Source organism: Hyperoodon ampullatus (assembly GCF_949752795.1).
Source record: "Hyperoodon ampullatus genome assembly, chromosome: 12".
In the NCBI taxonomy this organism is placed as follows: Eukaryota; Metazoa; Chordata; class Mammalia; order Artiodactyla; family Ziphiidae; genus Hyperoodon; species Hyperoodon ampullatus.
In genome coordinates, this window is record NC_136925.1 from 54,717,394 (window position 1) to 54,740,580 (window position 23,187).

At 38.8% G+C, this 23,187-nt stretch overlaps 1 protein-coding gene across 1 annotated transcript in view; it reads left to right on the forward strand.

The window, feature by feature from the left end:
- The window catches only part of RSPO3 (R-spondin 3), a gene marked incomplete at its 5' end in the record, with an annotated part of 77,784 nt that overhangs the window by 11,243 nt on the left and 43,354 nt on the right, over window positions 1–23,187 (forward strand). Inside the window, 2 exons of the mRNA XM_079716868.1 lie at window positions 20,558–20,749; window positions 22,549–22,695. Coding sequence (XP_079572994.1) covers window positions 20,558–20,749; window positions 22,549–22,695 — 339 coding nt within the window. The remainder of the gene's footprint in view (window positions 1–20,557; window positions 20,750–22,548; window positions 22,696–23,187) is intronic.

Below are 23,187 nucleotides of genomic sequence, written 5' to 3' on the forward strand. Positions count from 1 at the left end.
TTCCAGTGAGTCACTAGGCCAAATCCCAATAACCACAATTGCCAGAAGTAATTAGACTGAGGAAAGCCAGGCTTCTGGGGAGGAGGGTCATCACAGCACACTTGAGCCATTGCTCCGTGGTCAGACCTAGTTAGTTGTCCCTAGGGATTGGGAGCAATCATGAGTTACAGAGAGCAGGAAACCCACCAGAAAACAATGCTTTTCCACCAATTTTTTTTTCCTCAATAGGTTATTCATCCTAAGCATGCAAGAGATGGAAATGTGCCACCAGTATACGTGCACAGTGCAAGCCACCGTCATCTTATAAACCACCTTGTCTGCCTGCATGAGGGCAAACGCACACATACAGAACTCCTGCTGTCATCACTGCAAGTTCTCCTCCTCCCTTCCTGAGTAGATAAAAAGAACCCAAGGAATGTAGTCTGAGTCTTTGTACAAGAGGTGTCTGATTAGGATGGGAAGGGAAGGGGGAAAGGATCTTTGTAAACATCCTAAGGTCAATTTAGATATAATATTCCTGACGTAACATTTGGAAATAAGAAAATAGTAGTATATTGCACAGGACAGGAGCTCTAAAACCTCTAGATCTAGGAAAAGGCCAAGAGCAAGCTAGGATTTCTTTTACTGAAAACAATACCATTTTGAAATATGGTGCTGTAAGCAGCTAAATCAAAATTATTAAGAACTAAGCAGTGCTTTGATTTTAAGCTTTCAATACGCTAGAAATTAGAAGATTGTTAAGCCTTTCTATAGGAAAATATTCAAGTAGCACAAATATATCTATGCTTAATAACCTCAGTGAAAGTTCACCTTTGAAACTATTGACACTGCCTCAAATACCCAGCAAGGTTATTCTGTCACCTCATGTGCTGGATCTTTAATTGAACAAAGTCACAGAGTTCCCACTGTCCTTAATGTGGTAAGTTTCACATTCTCTTATGATTCAGAATGACGTCAGTATATTTTAGTACTCCTATGACCTTAGACCTTAGACTCCTGTGACCTTAGACTCTCTTTGTTTAAACATGTGGATGGGTGATATTGCTTATTTTAAATCCACAGAAAGGCACGCAGTCAGATTCTTATTCTGGCCAACCTTCTGTGGCAACTGGCAATCTCCAGGTAACACTGGGCAAATGAACCCTGACCTCGTGCCCTGTGTACATCAAAGAGTTATAATGATCTGCTATCAATATGATATTATCAGTTTATTAGAATCATATATTTGATTTTATTTGGTCTTAAATTTGACCATGAGCTGATTTAAGAATTGAAGAACCTTAACTTTTGGAAATTTAGCAGCAAAACAGTGACCTTGCATTTACTTGTATCACTCACTACCTTCTGATGGCATGTAGTTTCTGCCATGCAATACAGAAGATGTAGACAAGTGCTGCCTGGCCACAAACTAAATGAGCACATACTGAGTTGCTGAAGATTTGTTTCGTACAGAATTCAGTCTTGTTTTCCACTTTATGAGCAATTTGTTCATCTAAGTTTAACAGGACCCTCATTACTGTTTGGTAACAAGAAATAAAGACCGAAGGTGGTATCCTTAGAGGCCTCAATTCACAGATTCATTTCATGCCACCCTCAAGATGTTAACTCTTAACCCTCTCCACAAAGACTAGTATAATTTAAAAGGGGCAGTCTCTCCTACAGCATATTTCTAAGACATCCATCCAACATTCCAGTTCTGTCCAGAGCTTGATGTAAATCCAAGCTTTTAACATAGATCAGTGGGATTCCCTTGGAAGCCAATTAGACTTGCAAGATCATGTCGATGCATCCTTGGCCCTAGTACAATCAATAGCATGTGCCATTCTACCTAGCACTGAGCCTCCAGGGCCCAGCCCTGATTCATGTGTGTTTTCAGACTTGTGAGCATTATGTGCCCATACCTCAACATTTAATTTCTAATAGAATAAGGGAGATTTCCAGCAAGAATAGGTCCAGACCATTTCAGGCTACTTCTACCATTTTCAGTACCCATGTGGACACCTCATTGGCGTTCTAGGAATTCATCATGTACTGTTTGCCTCTGAACTTAATATCTTGCACATACTATAAATGGAGAGCTTACAAACCCAGAAATCTTTGTGTAATAATTTTTTAACCAAACTACTTAATTCACAGACTTTGGGGCAGAAGTACCCTCGTTCATCAGATAAGAACACATTTCAAATGAAAATTGCCAAGATTTTCCAGTGCAGGATATTTTCTCTACCCTTCCTAGCCCAAACTTACTTTCTCATCCACTCCTCAAATTCTAAACCACTACTAAGATGAGTCGAACAGCCTTAATTTTAGGCTCTTCCAAAGAAAAAACAAACACACAGACAGCCGAGTTAATTTATGAAACACTGCTGCGTTTATCTTGGCATTTATCTTGGCAGATTTCACTTCTCTCCTGTCTAACTCTAGCATGCTGGCTCTCGCGCTCAGCAATTCATGGAAGGAACAAGTCATTTCTATATATTAAGCACCTTGAGGGCCACTGCACAGAATGATTTCGGTGTTCCTTCACACTTCCTATACAAGTTTCTTTCCTCATATACAATTTATTTGCTGGGTCTCTGAAACCAAATCCATCCCTTTACTTTAAACCTGAAGCAAATGGAGATCCATTTTTATAAGAGCAATAAACGAAAGGGGCTGTTCAGATACTTTACTTGAATTTGTCTACACACTGAAGTACCTTTTTGTTAATACAAGCCCTTCATATTCTACCAAGCAGCTTCCTGAAAATCTAGGGCTGCTTAAAATTATAAGACCAGGAACCAGGAATCTCCCCTTCCCCCGACACCAGCCCCTGTTCCTGGGAGTATGCCAGCAGTTTTGCAGGATTCATTCTGACAACTGTTCTGGTGTAAATATTTAGAGAAATCCTTTCCATTAGAGATGAAACAAAGTGTAAGTAACTGTTCCCAAAAGATATATCTTATTAATGTTTGCAACAACAGGCCTTATGCTATCTGATGCACAGATTCCAATATTGTACACTGGAGAAAAGACTAAGGGAAAAAAGAATCCAGATAGGAAGTAGATTGAACTTTATGTAACCTGAACTGAAAAACATTATAAGTTATCACCAGAGAGATGAAATGTTTTAATGTGCACAGAATGTAGGGGAAATGAGTTAAATTAAATTGAAAATAGTAAAAATTGGCTACTAGTGTTTTAATGGTTTAATAAAAAGTGAGACGGAGCAACTGGGCCCGTGAGCCACAACTACTGAGCCTGTGCGTCTGGAGCCTGTGCTCCACAACAAGAGAGGGCGTGATGGTGAGAGGCCCGCACACGGCGATGAAGAGTGGCCCCCACTTGCCACAACTGGAGAAAGCCCTTGCACAGAGGCGAAGACCCAATACAGCAAAAATAAATTAATTAATTAATAAACTCCTACCCCCAACATCTAAAAAAAATAAAATAAAAAGTGAGGGGCACTTACAGATTTTTCTGTCACCCTGCCAGTTCAGTGTAGTTCTTAGCTATTTCTCCATATTCCCAACAAAATGAAGTAATACATCTGAGATCCTATGTGATGTAAGTTCTGGTTTCTGTGTTGTTATTCAAGAACTATTAAAAGGGAAAATAGCTAAGCTCTAATACTTGTATCAAATATCACTTGTTAAAACAGAGTGGTAACCTAGCCTCAAGGGGTGGAAGCTTAGAATCTTTTTTCTGCTGAAAAGCATTTTAGAGAAAAGATCTATATAAATAATGTTGTTAAAATATCTACAATGGGATTTTATTCCTCCTTGTTTTGCTTCTAAATGATAGTGACAATCATTCACTGCTGAGTCTCCAGTTGGATCCCACTTGAATCCTGTATTTGTTGGCGATTTTGCAAAGAAAATAAAAAGAGGTTTAAGGGAGATGACATGGAAACTTCATAAACTTCATTGTGGGAGAATAACATCTTTCTCATTGCCTTTTTAGAATCTTGATCTCTTTGAGTTTGGACTATAGCTAGAGAAATGCCACATTAGAGGGTAGGTGGGTTGATTTCTAATTAACACTCTGCTGTATAACTTAGACAAATCATTTAGTCTGTGATTCAGTTGCACCCACTATAAAATCTGACTCTTAATCTTTCATTTATTTGAAAGCAAGAGACTGAACTTGAAGTCCCTGCAACAGTAAGATCAAAGAGCTTTCCCTTTCCTTCTTTTAGCATGCTCTATCCTTAGACAACTATCCGTCAAAACTTCAAGAATGTGGAGTTAGAGCTTGAATTCAAAAGCATGAGATTCTCTTTGTACTTTCATGGAGTTTTTTAGATCATATTTTTAAAAAGCTAACAAATGAAAAAGAAGTTCTGTTGGGGGGAAAAGTACAGGGAAAACTGAAACTAAACTTAGCCTAAAATAACATACATTCATTCATTCATTCAACAGCTACTTATTGAACATTTAGTATGTGCCGAGATTACAAAAGTGAACAAAACACACGTGATTTGTAGCATGTCACAGTGGTTAAGGAAAAAAAAACCATGAAACCAGAATTAAACAGTATTTGGCCTAAGATAAGTGAGAACTGTTAGGCACTCTTTCTAAGCTGTATAACTTTTCTTTTTAAGTCTTGTTTAAATAGAACTGGAAATCAGATTGTTTACAAATAAGCCTAATGAACACCCAGATTTTTCTCTGGAAAACAAGGATACTAGACATCATGTGGGGAAGACACAGGAAGGTAGAGGAAAGATCAACTGAAACCACTGGAATTTATTGGGCCTCCCAGTATTTTCTTGCTTGAAAATTTATGACCGATGAATAGGAGTCATGGCTTAGCATGACGTTTGTGACAATCATAGGAAGTTTGCTATGCAAACTGTAAACGTGGTTGGCATTGTTAGGTAAAGCTTGTAATGGAGCGGCATAGTTTAGCTGAGCGAATTTCCTTTTTTGGCACTGAATAATTTCTATAGTTGAACTTTCACACTAGTTCATTAAGTGGAATTACTTTTATCAAACAAACAAACATTAAAATATTGTATGTTTAAACATTAGTGCATTTTTGTCCATCTCTCAGAGGCATTTTTCAAACCTTTTATGGTAACCCTTGACCACTACATGGAACATACAATCCGATCTACTTAAAGCACCAGTTTGGCAAATGCATGTCAACAATTTATTTGGATTTCTTATGTGATCTTTCCTAACATCAATTGAAAGCTTTAAATGTCAGTTGCCAGAATTGAGAGCCTTGAAAATAATATGATCCAGTTCTTTTCTGTATGTTATTACTAACTTGTGAAGGATTTTGAATAAGAAGAGGTGACTACCAAGTGTTTTTATATATGTTATCTCATGTAGCCTTCACACCAATCTCGTGATATATAGTTAACTATTTTAGAAATGAAGAAACCGAGACTTAAACTAATTTGGAAATGGATCAAAATGACATAGTCAGAAAGGATAGAATTAAGTGTATACCCAGATCTTACTGCCTAAAGCACAGCTTTCCCCATTACACTCTGCTTTTCATTAAGCCCATTAATGGAGAAGGCCAGAGGAGGTTTAAATGAGGGAAATTCTCTTTATGCTACTGAGACAGAGCTACTGATGCCTCCTTAGACAAGAGAGTAAACTGGGCTAATTGACAGAAGTGGTTAGTTGGGAAGTATAACGAGAAACCTTTAAACTGTTGTTAAAGCAGGGGCCTGGGGCTTCCCTGGTGGCGCAGTGGTTGAGAGTCCGCCTGCCAATGCAGGGGACACGGGTTCGTGCCCCGGTCCAGGAAGATCCCACATGCTGCAGAGCGGCTGGGCCCATGAGCCATGGCCGCTGAGCTTGCACGTCTGGAGCCTGTGCTCCGCAACGGGAGAGGCCACAGCAGTGAGAGGCCCACATACCGCAAAAAAAAAAAAAAAGAGCAGGGGCCTGATAAGATCACAACTACTGTTCTTAAAAGTTCACTGTAATTGCTCAATGAGAGCAGAAGTGGTGGTAGGAAATGGAAAGATGTGAGCTCCATTCATAGGAAAGGGTGATTGGAGATGAGAGTGGGGAGGGCACCCGGCTCTCTGGTTTAGCCAATGAATGTTGCCATTTACTGAAATAGAAAATACTGGAGAAAGAGTCGTATGGATTAGGTGTATTATTTTATTTTTTTATACATTTTTGGCTGCGTTGGGTCTTCGTTGCTGCACGTGGGCTTTCTCTAGTTACGGCGAGCGGGGGCTACTCTTCGTTGCAGTGTGCGGGCTTCTCATTGCAGTGGCTTCTCTCATTGTGGAGCATGAGCTCTAGGCGCGTGGGCTTCAGTAGTTGTAGCATGAGGGCTCAGTAGTTGTGGCACACAGGCTTAGTTGCTCCACGGCATGTGGGATCTTCCCAAACCAGGGATCAAACCTGTGTCCCCTGCACTGGCAGGCAGATTCTTAACCACCGCGCCACCAGCGAAGTCCTACGGCATGTTTTAATAGCTAGGAAGATTGCAGGGAATAATGCATGCAGCATAATTCCCTCACGTAACTGAAGAAGAAAAAGAGAGGCCAGAGAAGTGAATTACTTGACTGAAGTCACTTTGCAGTGGAGCCAAGAGTAGAAACAACTCCTGTGGCCATTCTGTAACACCAGACACCACATGGCAGATGGTTCCAAGGACTGACGTTCCAGAGAAATGCTCTGTGGATCTTCTGGCAATCTGAGTTCTTATTTGTTTAATTAACGGTCGTTTCAAAGAGAATTATTTGTTCACTGGATACTTATTTCACAATCTCTTCATTTTCTTACTCCATGAGATCTAAACACTAAAAAGTTTCTATAACCTGTTGTCTTAGTCTAGCAAGACTCACAATAGGGCACAATTTTTAAAAAACAAACCAATTAGGGGCTTCCCTGGTGGCGCAGTGGTTGAGAGTCCGCCTGCTGATGCAGGGGACACGGGTTCATGCCCCGGTCCAGGAAGATCCCACATGCCGCGGAGCGGCTGAGCCCATGAGCCATGGCCGCTGAGCCTGCGCGTCCGGAGCCTGTGCTCCGCAACGGGAGAGGCCACAACAGTGAGAGGCCCGCATACCGCAAAAAAAAAAAAAAAAAAAACCAATTATACATACTCTCATCAAATACAATTGTCAGTTTCCTCATCAAATATATTCTTATTCTATTCCTGGGAATGGTTAAGTCCAGATCTGGCCCTGAGATGGTAAAGTACCATTATGCCCATTATTAGCAATAACATATCAATATAATTTTGTACAGCTTATAAACACATGCATATTTGTATGCATATTTGTCCTACAAGTTCATGGCCATTCCTGCATTACCAGAATCCTCATTTATCTCCTGTGAAGTTCCTACTATTAGTTTAATTTCTTTGAGTCTGACAATAAAGGCATGTAAATTAGGGGAAATCTTTGTTATGGATGAGATGATTCTTATTGGCTGACAAGGTGAATTGGTGGCTCTTTAAGGTTCTTTCCCATTTAAATACCCATGTGTGAACTCATCCTGGAAGGTGGGGTGGGGGAAATTCCAAGGGAAAAGGGTACCAAATAAGCTATTTTAAAGACAGAACAGAAATGCTTTTAAATCTAAGAATAAAATTCTAAGCCCATGGCTCCCCTGATAGTCCTTATAATCTAAAATAAATTCAAAATAAAGATTCATCATTATTTTATAAAATATTAAGGAAAAAAACTTACCCAATTTGTTATTTCACTATAATTATTTATTTTTGTTATATATCGGGTAATGAATTAGGATCTTGAAATTTGCTCCCTGATTAATATTCTGATGATACAGTATCCAAAGTAACATGCCTATAGAGGGTATGATGGAAGATGAACCAAGTTGGATCTCTTTTTGTTACTAAAGATTTGGCTGTATAGTCTCAATGTAGAGTGATCATTATCATGGACCACAGGAACATTTATTTCATCCAGTGAGGAAGATGGAAAATCAGAGGAATAACAGTCAGGTGCCTCTGCTCCTACTCTGGGCAAGATTCATGACTAACTTTCCAGGACCTGTCTCCACAATGACTAATCACGAAGAAATGAACATCAGGGAATGATTTTAAACACTGAAAATGTAATGTGATATTGATGCTGTAAGAAATCACACTTAGCTTCAGCATTTTAGTTCTCTTTGGTTTTGGAGAACTCTTAGATTCCATACCTAAATTCGTGTATGCTCAGGTGTAATGATTGAACTGCCGGGTTGCAAGCATTCCCCCCAACTTTGTTTTCTGAACTCCTATTATGCATGAACAACTTTTCCTAAAGTCCCATCACCTTTCAAAAGCGTGACATTTCCTTGTTATTGGCACAGCCAACTTCTTGGCCTGCTATTCATGCTCCTTATGTTTAGTCATAACTTTCTCTCCCCTCTAATTCTCTCCATAAATTTCACATTCCAGTCAAACCAAAAAAAAAAAAAAACAACAACAACCCTGAAAAGTGCCACTAATGCTAGGTGATCCTTGTCAAGGCACCAAAACTCCATAAGCCTCAGATTTTGTTTTGGGGGAGTTTGGGTTTATTTTAATAAAATGAAGGGGTTTAGGGTTTTATTCTTTAGGATGCATTATGAACCTGTCAATGTGCCTTGTCCTGGGCTATGTGTTTGGGATACAGAAGGGAAATAAGACAAGTCCAAGCCCCAGGACCTCAAAATAAAACAATCATTTTCCCCTGCTTTTCTCCCTCCCTCAATCACCTATCCTTCTAGTTTGATATCTGAATTCCCTTATCTCAGTTAACCACATCATTTTATGCCTGGTCTCCCAAGTTAGAAACCCCCAACTCAACATTTATTACTCTTTCATTTTCCCTTTGAAAATTGATTGTCAAATCCTGTCAATCCTGTCCAGTCTTCTTTGAAAATAACTTTAAAATCCACGCTCTCTTTTGGCATCCCATTAATACTACTCTAATGCAGCTAACAACAATGCCAGGTACAGAACATAACATCCTATTGACTCTCTCAACTTTTAGTCTCTCCTTCCCAGTGATTCTTTTCTCCACCATCAGAGAGGATTTACTTAGAACCAAATTAGATCATGTCACTGATTTGTCCATAAACAGTTCATCCAAATTACGTGTAAGATTAAATTCAAATCCCCACCCAGTTTCTCCTTATTTCTCAATATCCAGCTCAAATGTCAGGCCTCCCAAGTAGGTGTTTCCAGGTGGTTAGTTGTTTCCTTTCTCTCTGGCCTTGTACACAGTGTTTACCACGCTGGCTTGACCTCGTTTATAGTCTCTAGCCATACTTGGAACTCCTAGGTCTTATCCATCTTTTCATCCAAAGCACCAAGCATTGTTTGACAAACTGTCTGAAGGAAAACAGAAAGCATATTGGGTGTGCTCTATGGTAGTAGAACTTTCTGAAAGACAGATTAACGTTCACTGTGGGGAGATGTTTTAAGATGTTCAATATGAGGGGATGCAGTAAAATAATTATGTTGGCTGCCCCCAAATATCATAAGATTTGTTTTACTAAACATGATTAAATCGACTGTTCTGGGGAAGCTGTTTGAACTAAATCCCTCTGAAGTTCCAAAGGTTTATGATTCTATCAGCTGGAAGCTAATTAACTGTGTGGATGTCAGTGTTATCATCTGAAATCTAAGATCCCATAAAATTCCATAGTTTTATCTTCACCATTATCCCAAATGGTCTTTATATATTCCTACGTAAACATTCCTGTTCATAACATTCCCCCCTTTCCATTTGTCTAAGTTCTTCTCTTCCTTCAAGTGCCGTAACTATTCCTAATCGTTCTCTACAGTCTTCAGATACCTCAGCCATCAGTCATTGCTCCTACCTTTTCATTTCTGTTGTAAATTTCTAAACTATGTATTTATAGCCCTCGGAATATAAACAGACTATTCTACTAACTGTATTGTAGAATTCTTGAGCCAGGGACCGTGTTGTGTCTCTCAGTCCCTATAATCACTGAATAAAATATTTAGTTGTGAGGATGGCCATGATGTGATACTGAGAGTGTGGTATTTGTATCACCTGCATCACATTCACCTGGGGTGCTTCTTATAAATGCAGCTACCTAGGCCCACCTCTTCATTCCCAAATCAAAATCTTTTGGAGTAAAACCTAAGCATCTGCATTATTAACAAGTACTCCAGGTCATTTTCATATACAGTAAAGTTTGAGAACCACAGGCATAGACCTTCACGTTCTCTATACCATTCTGGTACCATTTCCATGGCATGCCTGACCTCCTTCAGTCTGTTGAAGCAGTTTCTTGTCGTCAGTGTGTTGCTAGAGTCCCAGAGAACTTCTTGCTCAGAATGTTGTTTGAGACCACCATTGATACCCATTAAAAGCTGTGTCTGCAGTCCTTAAAATGTAGCCCCTCTAGGGGCTTCCCTGGTGGCTCAGTGGTTGAGAGTCCGCCTGCCGATGCAGGGGACACGGGTTCGTGCCCCGGTCTGGGAAAATCCCACATGCCACGGAGCGGCTGGGCCCATGAGCCATGGCCGCTGGGCCTGTGCATCCGGAGCCTGTGCTCCACAACAGAAGAGGCCACAGCAGTGACAGGCCCGCGTACCACAAAAAAAAAAAAAAAAAAAGTGTAGCCCCTCTCTATGACTGTTTGTGAATCCTTGGTTCCTCAAGGTTCCCCAAATCTGTGTTAGAAAGAAGCTTCAGCATCTGCCCTCTCTCCTGTCTCCTTGCTTGGAGGCTTTTGAGGAGTTATTATTGACTAAAGCTTCCAGCTGCCTTGAATAAGAGTGGAAATAGTACAAGGATGTGTTTGGTACTTCGTGAGTAAAACAAAATGTCTTACACTTACTGATTTGTAACGAGTGCCTGTAAGAGTGCTAGGTGCTTACACATGGTCTCACTTAATCCCCCCAGTGTCTATAGAGTAGATATGTTCGGGTTGCAGATGAGGAAGCTTAGGCTCAAAGAGGTTAAGCAACTATGGTCTAAATAAATAATCAGACTCTTATTTGTGAACTCTTTGACACATATTATTGTTTTTTTTCATCTTTGGATGTTCACCAACTAGCCCAGTGTCTGGATGTTAGAAAACTTAATTGTTTAAATGAATAGCTAGATGAAGAGGGACCTTCTGGTTTTTCAGTTAGTAAATGTCAGCACTCTGAGTCCAAAGCCAGTTCTCCGCCGCCCAGTTCCTCTAGGAAACATGCAAGGCCCATTTCTGAATGAGGGGGTACCACAGTGAATCATGCACATAAATACAGAAATGCATCGTATTCACAGAGGTGCATTTCAGCTCCTTCTGTTCTGTCAGTAATTTTGTGAATCTAGGAGAAAAATCCACTTATTTTTTTCTGCTCAGGACTTTAGATGTCACACATAAAGCTGGATTTATTTAATGGTATACCCACTATTTGTACATCTTGTGCCTGTTAAAATATCACAAGTCCCTTGCCTGCTGTTTGCTTATGCTAAGACTTCAGCCATCAGATATGCTGCTTTAGCATGCTATGTGGTGAGAAGATTTAGGTTTATTCAGAATATAACAAAGTGGAGCTTGTTTTTAGCACAAACTGAAGTTGTCTCATTCAAGAATATGAACTCAGTAGTTGTAGAATCATACCCATGCAGATTCATTACCATTCAACTATCACATTTTCTGTTTATGTTGATTTCTAATTAATTTTCTCCTTAAAAAAAAAAAAGAATGGCTCTCTCAGCCAGACTGGAGCACATAATGATTCCCACTGTTGGATGAACACTGTTGGATCTGTCTCATGAAAAACGCTGTTATTACCACCCACTAACTCATCAACAGGTCCTGGCTCTCTACAGAATCTGGGTCTCCATTACCCCTGTCCACGCCTTCTTATCCTCTGTTCACCTCCACTTGGGAACATGGCCACTTGGAGAAGGGGAAGCTTTCCCCCCAGTTAGCAACAGCTGGAGATGCTGATTCAGTACCTTACATTTTACACCCGTATCAGGGTACTTCATGATAGATTTTCTACTTGTAGTTAGGAAAAAAACTCACTATTTTTGGTTCTACAAATGCTTTTTGTTGCAGTTTCAGCAGTAGTATCAACTATAGCTCTCTGGTAGCTCATAGGAAAACTAATATGGTTTTCACTACTTTTGAAGAATCAACGTTGGAATTAGCCCTTAGGTTATTTAAGTCATTTAATGGGAAAAAAAGAACATAATAGTGGGATTCTAAAAGGAAGGTTATAAGTGAAAACTATAATGCTGTTGCTCTAAATTATTTAGACTGTCAGTAGGCGTCACTAATGGCAAGAATTCAGAACAATACAAAAAGGATTATATTCAAGATTGCAAAATGTTTTACTTTTTTACTCTTTTTATTTATTCTTATGACGTCTTACATATTTCATAACTTTCCTGTTTCTTCTCACCACCACCAACGCCCCCTCCCTCTCCACACACACACTCCAGTACAAGAGAATGAAGATTTAAAACCCCAAAGCAAACTAAAATTACTGCTTGAGGGAGCTGGGAGGAACCAAAGAGAAATAACATGTTCCCAAGAGCAAAGTACAGGTAGATCAATGTACAGTCTCTTCCAAGATTGCAATCTGAATGTAAATTCCCAAGTTATGTCTAGTTAGAACATTATCCTCTAATATAAAAATTAATAGGAAAACATGTTTTCGTGGAATACAAGATGCTGGTTCTGTTCCATGACCCATAAAATTGACAAAAATTAAAGTGAATAACTAAATCAGACAAAAATGTGTGCTTTCCTTTCCTTCTGATATCTGCTTACTAATGCAGAGTCTAAAGGTACTTGGTAGATAATCCCAGCTATTTACTTTGGTCGAAAAGGGTCTGTAGGATCTGGCTCTAACCTCCTTTTCTAACCTCATCTCATACCAGTCACAGCACTGCAGCCTCATTGGTGTCCCTTGTGCTGTTCCTCATGTCCTGTTCCTTCCCACAGTCTTTGCACTGGCTGAGGCTCCACCTGGGGTGCTCTCCCTCAGGTTTCCATGGCTGAGTCCTTCTCATCCTCCAGGTCTCAGCCAAAGGGTAAACTTCTTAAAGGGGCCTTCCCTGACCAGCATATTTAAAATAACTTCCCAGAGTTATTCTCTGCTTTACCCACCTGTTTATTTCCTGCACAACACTCATCACAATCTTTAATCATTTAATTTTTTGTTTACTTGCTTATTAGCCGATTAACATCATGAGATCGGGAACCAGATGTCTTATTCATTCCTTCAATTTCTGCACCATGTGTAGTGTTGGGCACATAGTAGTTATCAGAGATTTTTGTTAAAACCCTTAATACTAGTCTCCACTATATATATGTATACACATATATATATGTACACACATATATATGTGTATATATAGGTGTGTGTATAATATATATAATGTATGTATATTAAATTATATTACATATAATATTATATATACTATATATAATATTATGTATATAATATACATATATATATATACACACAATGCAACCCACTTTCATCTTTCACTTCTAGTTCTGATGCTATAGCCTGTGCATAGACAAAGCACAGCCGTTGTCCACCAACTTGGCATCTAATTCCAAATATTCATCATATCTTAGATTTGGGGAATTCTATATCTGCCATCATTTGCTAGTCATGTTCTTAATATTTTGAGCTGGCTTGATTTTAGTGGAAAGTCTAGCTAATTGTTACTTAATGTTAGGTCTGTTTTATTGCTGTGGTTTTATTTTAAAGTATTTATAGAATATAAATATTAGACTCCCTTCAGGAAATTATTATTCAGTAAGAGAAAAAGAAAGATTTTCCAAGTTTTCAAAGAAATAGTTTCCATTAAAAACAGTATGTTTCCCACATAATAATGGTGGAGCCCTAACTGGACTGTATTCAGCAGCTGGTGAATACATTCCTCTCTGAGACTATTAGGAATTTTGTGAACCCATTGGTCTGGGCACAAACTTTCAGATTATCAGAAGTTGATTCACTGGGACAAAAGATGTGGCAGACTCAATGATTTTAACTGCTTCAGGTCAGTTTATGTCTGTGCTATTGATTTGACAAAAGACCAAATAGAATGTGTGGGTGTCATGTGTCTAATACAGGCGCACACACACACACACACACACACACATGCACATACATTTATATATTTAAATAGCATAGGTGAATTTTAATTCATTTAATGATTAAAACATTGGTATGTGAACACATTAAAATCATCAGATGATACACAGTACTTCAAAAGTAGCAAAATCTATATATGTATACATATAAACATGTTGCTCTTTTAACAAATTATTAGTCAAAAATAATAATAGAGGACTATGATAGACCTCTGTTCATCCAGGTATCATTGTTTAAGAATGTAAAGGAGTATTGTATACCAGTAAGCGATTATATTTGTTTAAGCAGCTTTTGATATTTTGCTGTCTATACCTAATACTCCCAAGTTGCCCAGATGGTTCTAGAGATCTTAGCCATTGTCAGTTCTGCCCTAAAAGCTTTAACCTATGAACAAATAAGAAACATTGACTCTCAATATTTTCTGGGGTTTATTCAATAGAATTTGAAAGAGACTGTTATTCAAGTTTTTAACATTAGATTTTTCTTAAAGTGAATATTGCCAAACATTCCAAAGGAAACATGCAACATCTCTTTCCATGACCAAAAGATTACATTAAACTTAAAAATGACTCTATAACAATCAAGTCCCAAGATCTGATAGAAATGTGCAGTCCTAATTTAGGCAAGAAAAAAGTCTCCATTTTCACCAGGTGAATGGATAACTGAAGTAAATGGCACCTAGAAAAGCTTTCGTTATGTTATTTTGAATGATTTATTTCATAATTAAGCATCCTCAAAATGTATGTGATTTAAAATTGGTTTCTTTACTATGTGTTCATAGATACAGTTCACTTAAAGTTAATTATTATAGATACTTTCCATTAAATATTTACTGCTTTAACATTGTTATTTTCTTAAAAACACAAATAAATGGCTTATATTTTATATTTATTGCTTTCATACATTCAATAATCAAAAACTCTTTAATGAAGGGACTTCCCTGGCAGTCCAGTGGTTGACACTCCGTGCTTCCCCTGCACGGGGTGCGGGTTCGATCCCTAGCCGGGAACTAAGAGGTTGCATGCTGTATGGCCAAAGGGGGAAAAAAAAAAAAAACCTCTAATGAGGACCTATTCAGTAAGCAGCTACCCTGTGTAGAAGCTGAGAATTATCCAGAAAATTATGAAGAAATTATCTAGACCGACTATATTTCTGCCTTCAAGAAACTTTCAGTCAATGCGAACGTCCTTGTAAAAGGAGAGGACATGGAAGAAAGGACGGATGTAAAAGTAACTTTTTTTTTTTTTTTTTTGCGGTACGCGGGCCTCTCACTGTTGTGGCCTCTCCCGTTGTGGGACGTGCAGGCTCAGCGGCCATGGCTTACGGGCCCAGCTGCTCCGCTGGCATGTGGGATCTTCCCGGACCGGGCACGAACCCATGTCCCCTGCATTGGCAGGCAGACTCTCAACCACTGCGCCACCAGGGAAGCCCAAAAGTAACTTTGATTATAGAATTTCACCCGTCTCTTCTCCCTACCCTGTCTCCTAAGGCCACTACATGGAGAAGAGCAGACAGTGAATGTTCTGAAGACAAGAATGCTTTAGGGAGAATCTGTATGTTTCATTGGTTAAAAATAAATTTATCAAATTGGTTAATTTATTAACTTTTGATTATCTGAATTATAAAATCAATGTTACCTCATGTGTTTAGCACTTCCTTTGAACTTAGTCGAGCCTATTATAAACCTAAAGTCTGTTAAATGTTGTACTTCTGGAAATTCTCTAGCCACAGTTAAATGACTCTCAGAGGTAATTGGCAGCATGCAATAATGGATTTCTGCTGCATAGCAATTTACAGTAGATGTTAATATTTGCAGTTGGGGGGCTTCCCTGGTGGCGCAGTGGTTGAGAGTCCGCCTGCCGATGCAGGGGACGCGGGTTCGTGCCCCGGCTCCGGGAAGATCCCACATGCCGTGGAGTGGCTGGGCCGTGAGCCATGGCCGCTGGGCCTGCGCGTCCGGAGCCTGTGCTCCGCAACGGGAGAGGCCACAACAGTGGTAGGCCCGCATACCGAAAAAAAAAAAAAAATTGCAGTTGGGCTGTAGAAAGGGATTAAAGTAAGGGAAATCCTTGAAGTTTACACTTAAATTGTTACAGAAACAGAATTTAGATTCCAATGCTGCAGTTGGTTTGGTATATCATAAACATTGAAAATAACAAAGATTGTGTATTTTCCAAATGCTCTAGTACCATTTAAAACTCTATGTTCTGCACATTTTATCAAAAAAGTTGAATTAACTATCATGACAATAGCCTTTAGGAACAGTTGCATCAGTTACATATCACAAGATTCAAACAGAGAAATAGTAGGAAGACTTGCCTAACAGCTAGAGAAATTGAAGTCACTTACACAGGGAGTATCAACAATTCAGACACTGAAAATTGGTTTAAGTGATGCATTAAGGTATACTCTTCACATTTAACTTTTGTATACAAGTTAAGAAAAGATACTTTCCTCTTTCCCAATTTTAGGAAAAGATATAAATATTTGACCATGTATTTGAAGCATTTGTAATCAGAAGTTCCCAATTTAAAGTTCCCATGAATTCTGCCCATTTTTTCACCTTATATTTACCCATGTTACACACCTAGAGTTTACTTATATATAAACAGATTGGTACCAGATATCAAAGATCTAGGTTCTAACCTTTGATCTAAGTTCACTATTTGTCCAGCAGTTTACAACATTTCTTTGAGTCCTAGTTTGGGGTTCCAAAATAAATAATTGTGATAGCTTCTACCCTTACTAACGGCAGTTTCCATGGCTAATTTAGCTTTCTATGAGATGAATGAAAAAGAGGTAAAAATTGAAAGCAAAAGTGGTATAGAAACACAGAGTATTACTAAATTTAGCTGATAATGTATTTTTTCCTTATTTGGACTACAATTCCTCCTTCTGGCATCTTCGGCACCTCCCCCTTTCAAGATCTCTTCTCTAATTAAAAGACTCTCACGTATATCTCTAGCAACCATCACGATATTAAGCTCCATCTACTAAGCATCACTCTTTGGACAGTTCAAAAAATCTGCAAAATCAGTGATCCCAAACCACGTTTATATTTGTAGACCTTCTTATTCTATGAACCTTGCCACAGCCCTCCAACTGCGGCTCTTATTCAGCCGTCCCTTTCCTTTCTCTTCAGTGGCCGGACGTAAAACACAAATCCGCTTACTTATTCAGTCCACATTCTGTTGGTCAGCATATTTGATTGAGTCCTAAATATCCTTGGAATACACATCCCTCTCTCACCACATTGCACTGTCTCTGCTATATTTTAAGCTCTCATCAGTCTTTTTACCTTGATCCTTACGTTAGTCTTCTCCTAGCTTCCATGCCTGCCATGCTGCCAGGGAAATTGCCTTTCTGATACAGATGGGATCGTATCACTCACCAGATTGAAGTCCTCCAAATCTACAGAATAATTTCTTTGGAAGAGCCCACAGGGGTTTCATAATCTAGATCTATCCTGTGCTTCCAATTTTCTTGATGTGCCTCCTACCTCCATTCACCACTACTTAAGCATAAGTTGCATGGAACTCGTGCCGGTCTCCTTGATGGGGTAATTGTGGTGTTCCTGCTTCCAGCCCCATCATGGCTGCTTACATGCTCATAACTTCAACACATTTTCTAAGATTAAGTTCAAACGTTAGATATTCTGTGAAACCTCCCCACCACCAACCCCTCCAATGCTCATATAAAATAGTAGTACAAAACATTGTTTGCAAAAAAAGTGATTCAGAAATAGAGAATGAAGGTATAACTAGAGTGGGAAAAAAAGAAGCAGCATGACAAAGTAGAATTCTATTTTCTCTCTTAGAATTATAAGATTTTAAGGCTGAAAGGGCTGTTACAGTCAATCCAGACCAAAGTTTTCTGTGGTTTCCATATAAAAAGTAAAAACTCTTGCCTTAAGATGAAGTTTGGGAAATTTGTATCTAGTTGTGTCATACCAACTGCATAATTTGAGTGATCCTTGTACAGAGTTCAAGAAAGCAAAATATCATGCTACTCAACTGTAAAAGAATCTAGAATCATAGAACCTGAGCTTCATAGTCTCAATTTTTCTTATTTCCCACAGCATAATACTTAACCCTTCCTGAAGAAATAAAGTTCGCCATTATTTGTATGTGCCCATATTCAAAATTCCCTGATTAAAAACAAACAAATTTTCTTTGCCAGTTAGGACAATTATATCTTCTTTAATTTTTCAAAACTCTGTTTTGACAAAACTTTTGTCTAAAAAGGCAAAATATGGGGAAAAAAGAGTGATTGTAGTACCATGTGTGAGTTGAATGTGCTACAGATCATCAGCAAAAGTTTTAAAGAGGGAATTAAGCAAGATACTTCGGCACATCTCATAATTTGGGGCAAAATTGTTCCTAATCCTGGGACCCATACAGAGGTCTCTCTGGCAGAAGTTTCCAGACATTCAAAACCCAAATTTTTAAATAAAATTTATTTCAAGACATATCAGTTTTTGAGGCTCAGAATATGTAAGTCATATTTATTTTCATAACTGATCAATTTAAAGTTATAATTGACAAAAGTTTCAAGGGGCTTAAACTTACAATTGTGTTCCTTTGAGCAATTGCGTTTCAGAGATGAGATAGATTGATGTAGGTCAATCCAGTCCATCTTCATTTAAATTCAGTCACTTACTTTCCTGAGCTTGGAGTGATTTTCTTTCAAACTGAGGTCCCGTTTTCCATCAGGAATTCTTATGAAAAGGTTTTACAGGTTTTGACCTACAACTCTCACTTTTTGAAATGGGTCGATTAGATTCCAAACACATGGAACTCTCTTCACCCCTTTCTTTTTTAGGGTCTTTCCCAGAATAAAATATGTACACATTTTCTGTAAGTCTCCAATGCTGGAGTTACTGGCATGAAAAATGACCTTGTTCCTTGGAAGGCAGTATTCACTTACAAGTCCCCCAGGTCCTGTAATGTCTAAACCTCCTGTGCCACTTTAGATGTCCGCCCCACCCCGCAGAGGAGCATATACAGGAAGAGCAGACTTCCCTTCCCCCACACATTTCCTCAGTTTATTTACAAAATGTCTTGGAATGAGAATGAGCTGCTTGTGGTTCCTGTGGCTGATTCAGGGATGGTTTCCTCCAGGCAGAGAATGCTGGTCAACCAAATGACCTTTCTGCAGCTAACCCATGCGCCCCTGTGGGAAGGCTGATCAGGCTTATGGGTACCCCTTCTAACTAAGCCTGGTGGGATTTGTTTTTGCAGTAAAGAACTTAGCAATAATCAAACATCACTGTGAAGACAGACTTAGTAATTGCAAGGTCCCTCCCCACACCAACAGGAGTCAGAGAAACACGGGGATGCTTTTGCACTCTTGTGCCTCAACCTTGCTTCTCATAGGGTCAGGATTATTCCCTTCTGAATTCCTGAAGGGAAAATAAAGCTATTAATATTGTATATGAATAGAGAATACATTAGGAGAAGAAATCATCCCAAACACCAGCTACATGAGAGATGCACCTCAGTCAGCAATTTTCCATGAGCTCACATATAGGTGTCTGTGACCAGTTAATAGTCATAAAAAAGGTTTAAAGTTGTGAAGATCTCAAGTAAACATGAATCTTCCAAATGTTTGTATTTGTTCAGACTTGCTAATGAATATTCTCACCACACATATTGGTGACTCTTAGAAACCTTGGGATTCTCAGGGATATGTGTAGTAGTAGCCCTTAGAATGGACTGGTCATGTCCTCACAAAATATATATTTCACTTAAGTAGATGAAAGATGAGGGCACAAAAACTATAAGACTTCTCTCCCAAAAGATCAAATATTGAACATAACTTATAGTAAATATTATTATAAATACTTACATATGATCCATGTGGAACTACTGATAAGATAAATCACATTTTCACCATTATATCCATTTGAACTGATAAATATTAAACTCATGTGAGAAGAAATGTTTCAGGAAAGCATTGGCAGGGAGTGAGGTGCTGAATAGCTACATAGTTGAAGAATCAGTTTGCTTTGAATCAAAAGGTGAAATGGTGTTCTCTAATAGACCAGAGTTGGAAAAGGTATCGTAAAAATTAGTGTCATTACTAAGATTAAGCCCCAGTCTATGTTGTCATCCTTATTTGAAGACATTAGAGACATCCACCACATAAATGAAAAGCAAAACTTATATGTATTGATTTCAATGAGTGAGAACAAAATTCTCGCCTCTAATCTGCCAGGGTGCTAGTTCAGTGAGGATACTTCCACTAGGTATATAGTATCTATAAATATTTTGAGGCAATATATTCTTATTTTTCAAATGCTCAAATTTTAAGAACTTTGAAATTAAAACAATATATGTATGTATTAAAGGGGAATACCAGATCATAGAAAAGAGGGGAAAATTCCCAACGTATTCACCCATTACCACCAAGTTGAAAGCTAATAAAAGAAAACGTGTATCCTGCCCAGAGAATGTCATTGAACTTCTATATCTATGATTTAACTTTCATTTCTGTCTTTCTACATTTGTCCCCCTAGTGCATCCTAACGTCAGTCAAGGCTGCCAAGGAGGCTGTGCAACATGTTCAGATTACAATGGATGTTTGTCATGTAAGCCCAAACTATTCTTTGTTCTGGAAAGAATTGGCATGAAGCAGATTGGAGTGTGTCTCTCTTCATGTCCAAGTGGATATTATGGAACTCGTTATCCAGATATAAATAAGTGTACAAGTAAGTGTCTACACAAAATTATGTTTTTATCTCATCCTTGGGGGACTTTCCAGATTTGAAATGGCCTCTAACCATATTTGTAATATTCAATGTTAAGTAAATAATAATATTTACCTGACACTTAGGCTAAACCATACTTGAACTTAGCCCTCAGGGCAGGAAGATTTTCACCACTATAAAAAATACTCCAGTTTTGGTTTTTTTTTTTTGCGGTACGCGGGCCTCTCACGGTTGTGGCCTCTCCCGTTGCGGAGCACAGGCTCCGGACGTGCAGGCTCAGCGGCCATGGCTCATGGGCCCAGCCCCTCCGTGGCATGTGGGATCTTCCCGGACTGGGGCGCGAATCCATGTCCCCTGCATCGGCAGGCGGACTCTCAACCACTGCGCCACCAGGGAAGCCCAAAAATTCTCCAGTTTTGAGGGGTTTTTTTTCATCATAAAAACAAAAACTGAGAACGTGGTTATCATTCATTGAACCTGTAGAAAGGTACCACAAGCACCAGTGCCACCTGAGTTCCCACCACCATCACAAAATCCAAGTATTTAATGACTGAAAGAAGTAATTCAGCTATTTTTGCTTCAAGAAGGATTCCAGTACAGCAACTGAAACATTTATTTATCAGTTGGAATTAAACGTTGGGAACACTCTCAGATCACATCTCATCTGGACTGAAAGTTTACTCTCCACACTGTAGACCCAGTAACCTTTTGAAATGTAAATTAGGAAATATCACCACTCTAGCATACATCACATGTGGTCCTGCCTTCCTCTCCATACTCAGCTCCTACGACTGCCCCTCAACCACTTTGCACTAACCTCACTGGCCTTCTTGCAAGATCTTCCCACTTCAAGGCTTTTGAAATGACTGATGTACACTCACCGTCCTGGCAGTTTGGAAAGCTCTTTGCCCACACCTTTGCTTGGCAGGCTCTCTCCTTTCATTCAAGATTCTGCTCAGATGTCACCTTCTCACAGAGGCACTCCATGACCGTCTTGTCCAAAATAATCAACTTCTCCCCCCATCAGTCACTTTTTATATCTTTTTCCTACCTTTTGTTTTTGTCATTATTTTTTCCAGAGCACTTATCACTCTGGAAGTAGACTGCTTAGTTTCAAAGACCACTCTGCTCTGTGGTCCTGAGCTAATTATCTAAACTTTCTGAATCACAGTTTCCTTCTCTGTAAAATGAGAATCATAATGGGGGCTACCTCACTAGGTTATTGTAAGGTTTAAATGACAATATTGTAAAATACTTGTAGCAGTGTATGACATACAGTAATCACCATATAAGGATCAACTATCATTATTGTTTATTGTATCTCCCTTCCTAGAATGTAAACTTTGTGAAGTATGGGCCTTATCTCTCTTTTGTATGCTGCTGTCAATGTACCTAGAATAGGGCTTGGCAGACAGTAGGCAATCAAATATTTGTTGAATTAAAAAATAGAGCTCAAGAGCAGCACAAAGACAATATCCTAGTACATTTCATTAAAGTTCTAATGAAACATTTTTGCTATCATTTAATATAAATAGACACTTGGTCTTATAAGCATTCTTGTCAAAATTTTTTTCACAAGGCAATAAATACATAATTTTGAAATCAATGACTGGTGTACATCAACTAAATGACTATGGAGGAATCTTTAATTTGGTTTGGCAAAATAATTTTGAGCCTAAGTGTTTGTTTGACATACAAGTTGCATGTGCCTGTGTCATAAGCATACAGAACTGGACCAACAATAAGTAGTTAACTGACGATAATGGAAGCATATTTCTCTTTTCTTTTTTCATTTTCAGAATGCAAAGCTGACTGTGATACCTGTTTCAACAAAAATTTCTGCACAAAATGTAAAAGTGGATTTTACTTACACCTTGGAAAGTGCCTTGACAATTGCCCAGAAGGGTTGGAAGCCAATAACCATACCATGGAGTGCGTCAGTATTGGTGAGGAAGAGCTCTAAGACTTAGGAGGGATGAGAAACACCAGAGGTGATAATGTCAGTCTCCATGGAAACGCTGCTCAAAGTGCTGTCTCACAAGAGCCTGAGGGACCACCTCTAAGAGGCTGGCTCCCTCCTTCTTTACAAAGATACCATCATCCTAGTGGGCCTTACTCAGCGTGTATCACAGTAAATTTAACACCCTGTGCATGCACTGTTATTTCTTAGGGACCATCGATAACTGTTTCAACTATTGTGATCATTACAGATTTATTTTGTATCACTATCTAATGAAGTTTTACTTATAGTAATTTATATGTATACATTCACACTTCCATATATATATATATATATATATATATATATATACACACACACACACACACACACACACACACACACAAATTTGATCTTGAACTAAATTTCCACCTTAGGTTAAGAGTTTCCACCTAGATCTAATGTTAACCAGTGACCAAACTTATTTTCCAAAAGGAGG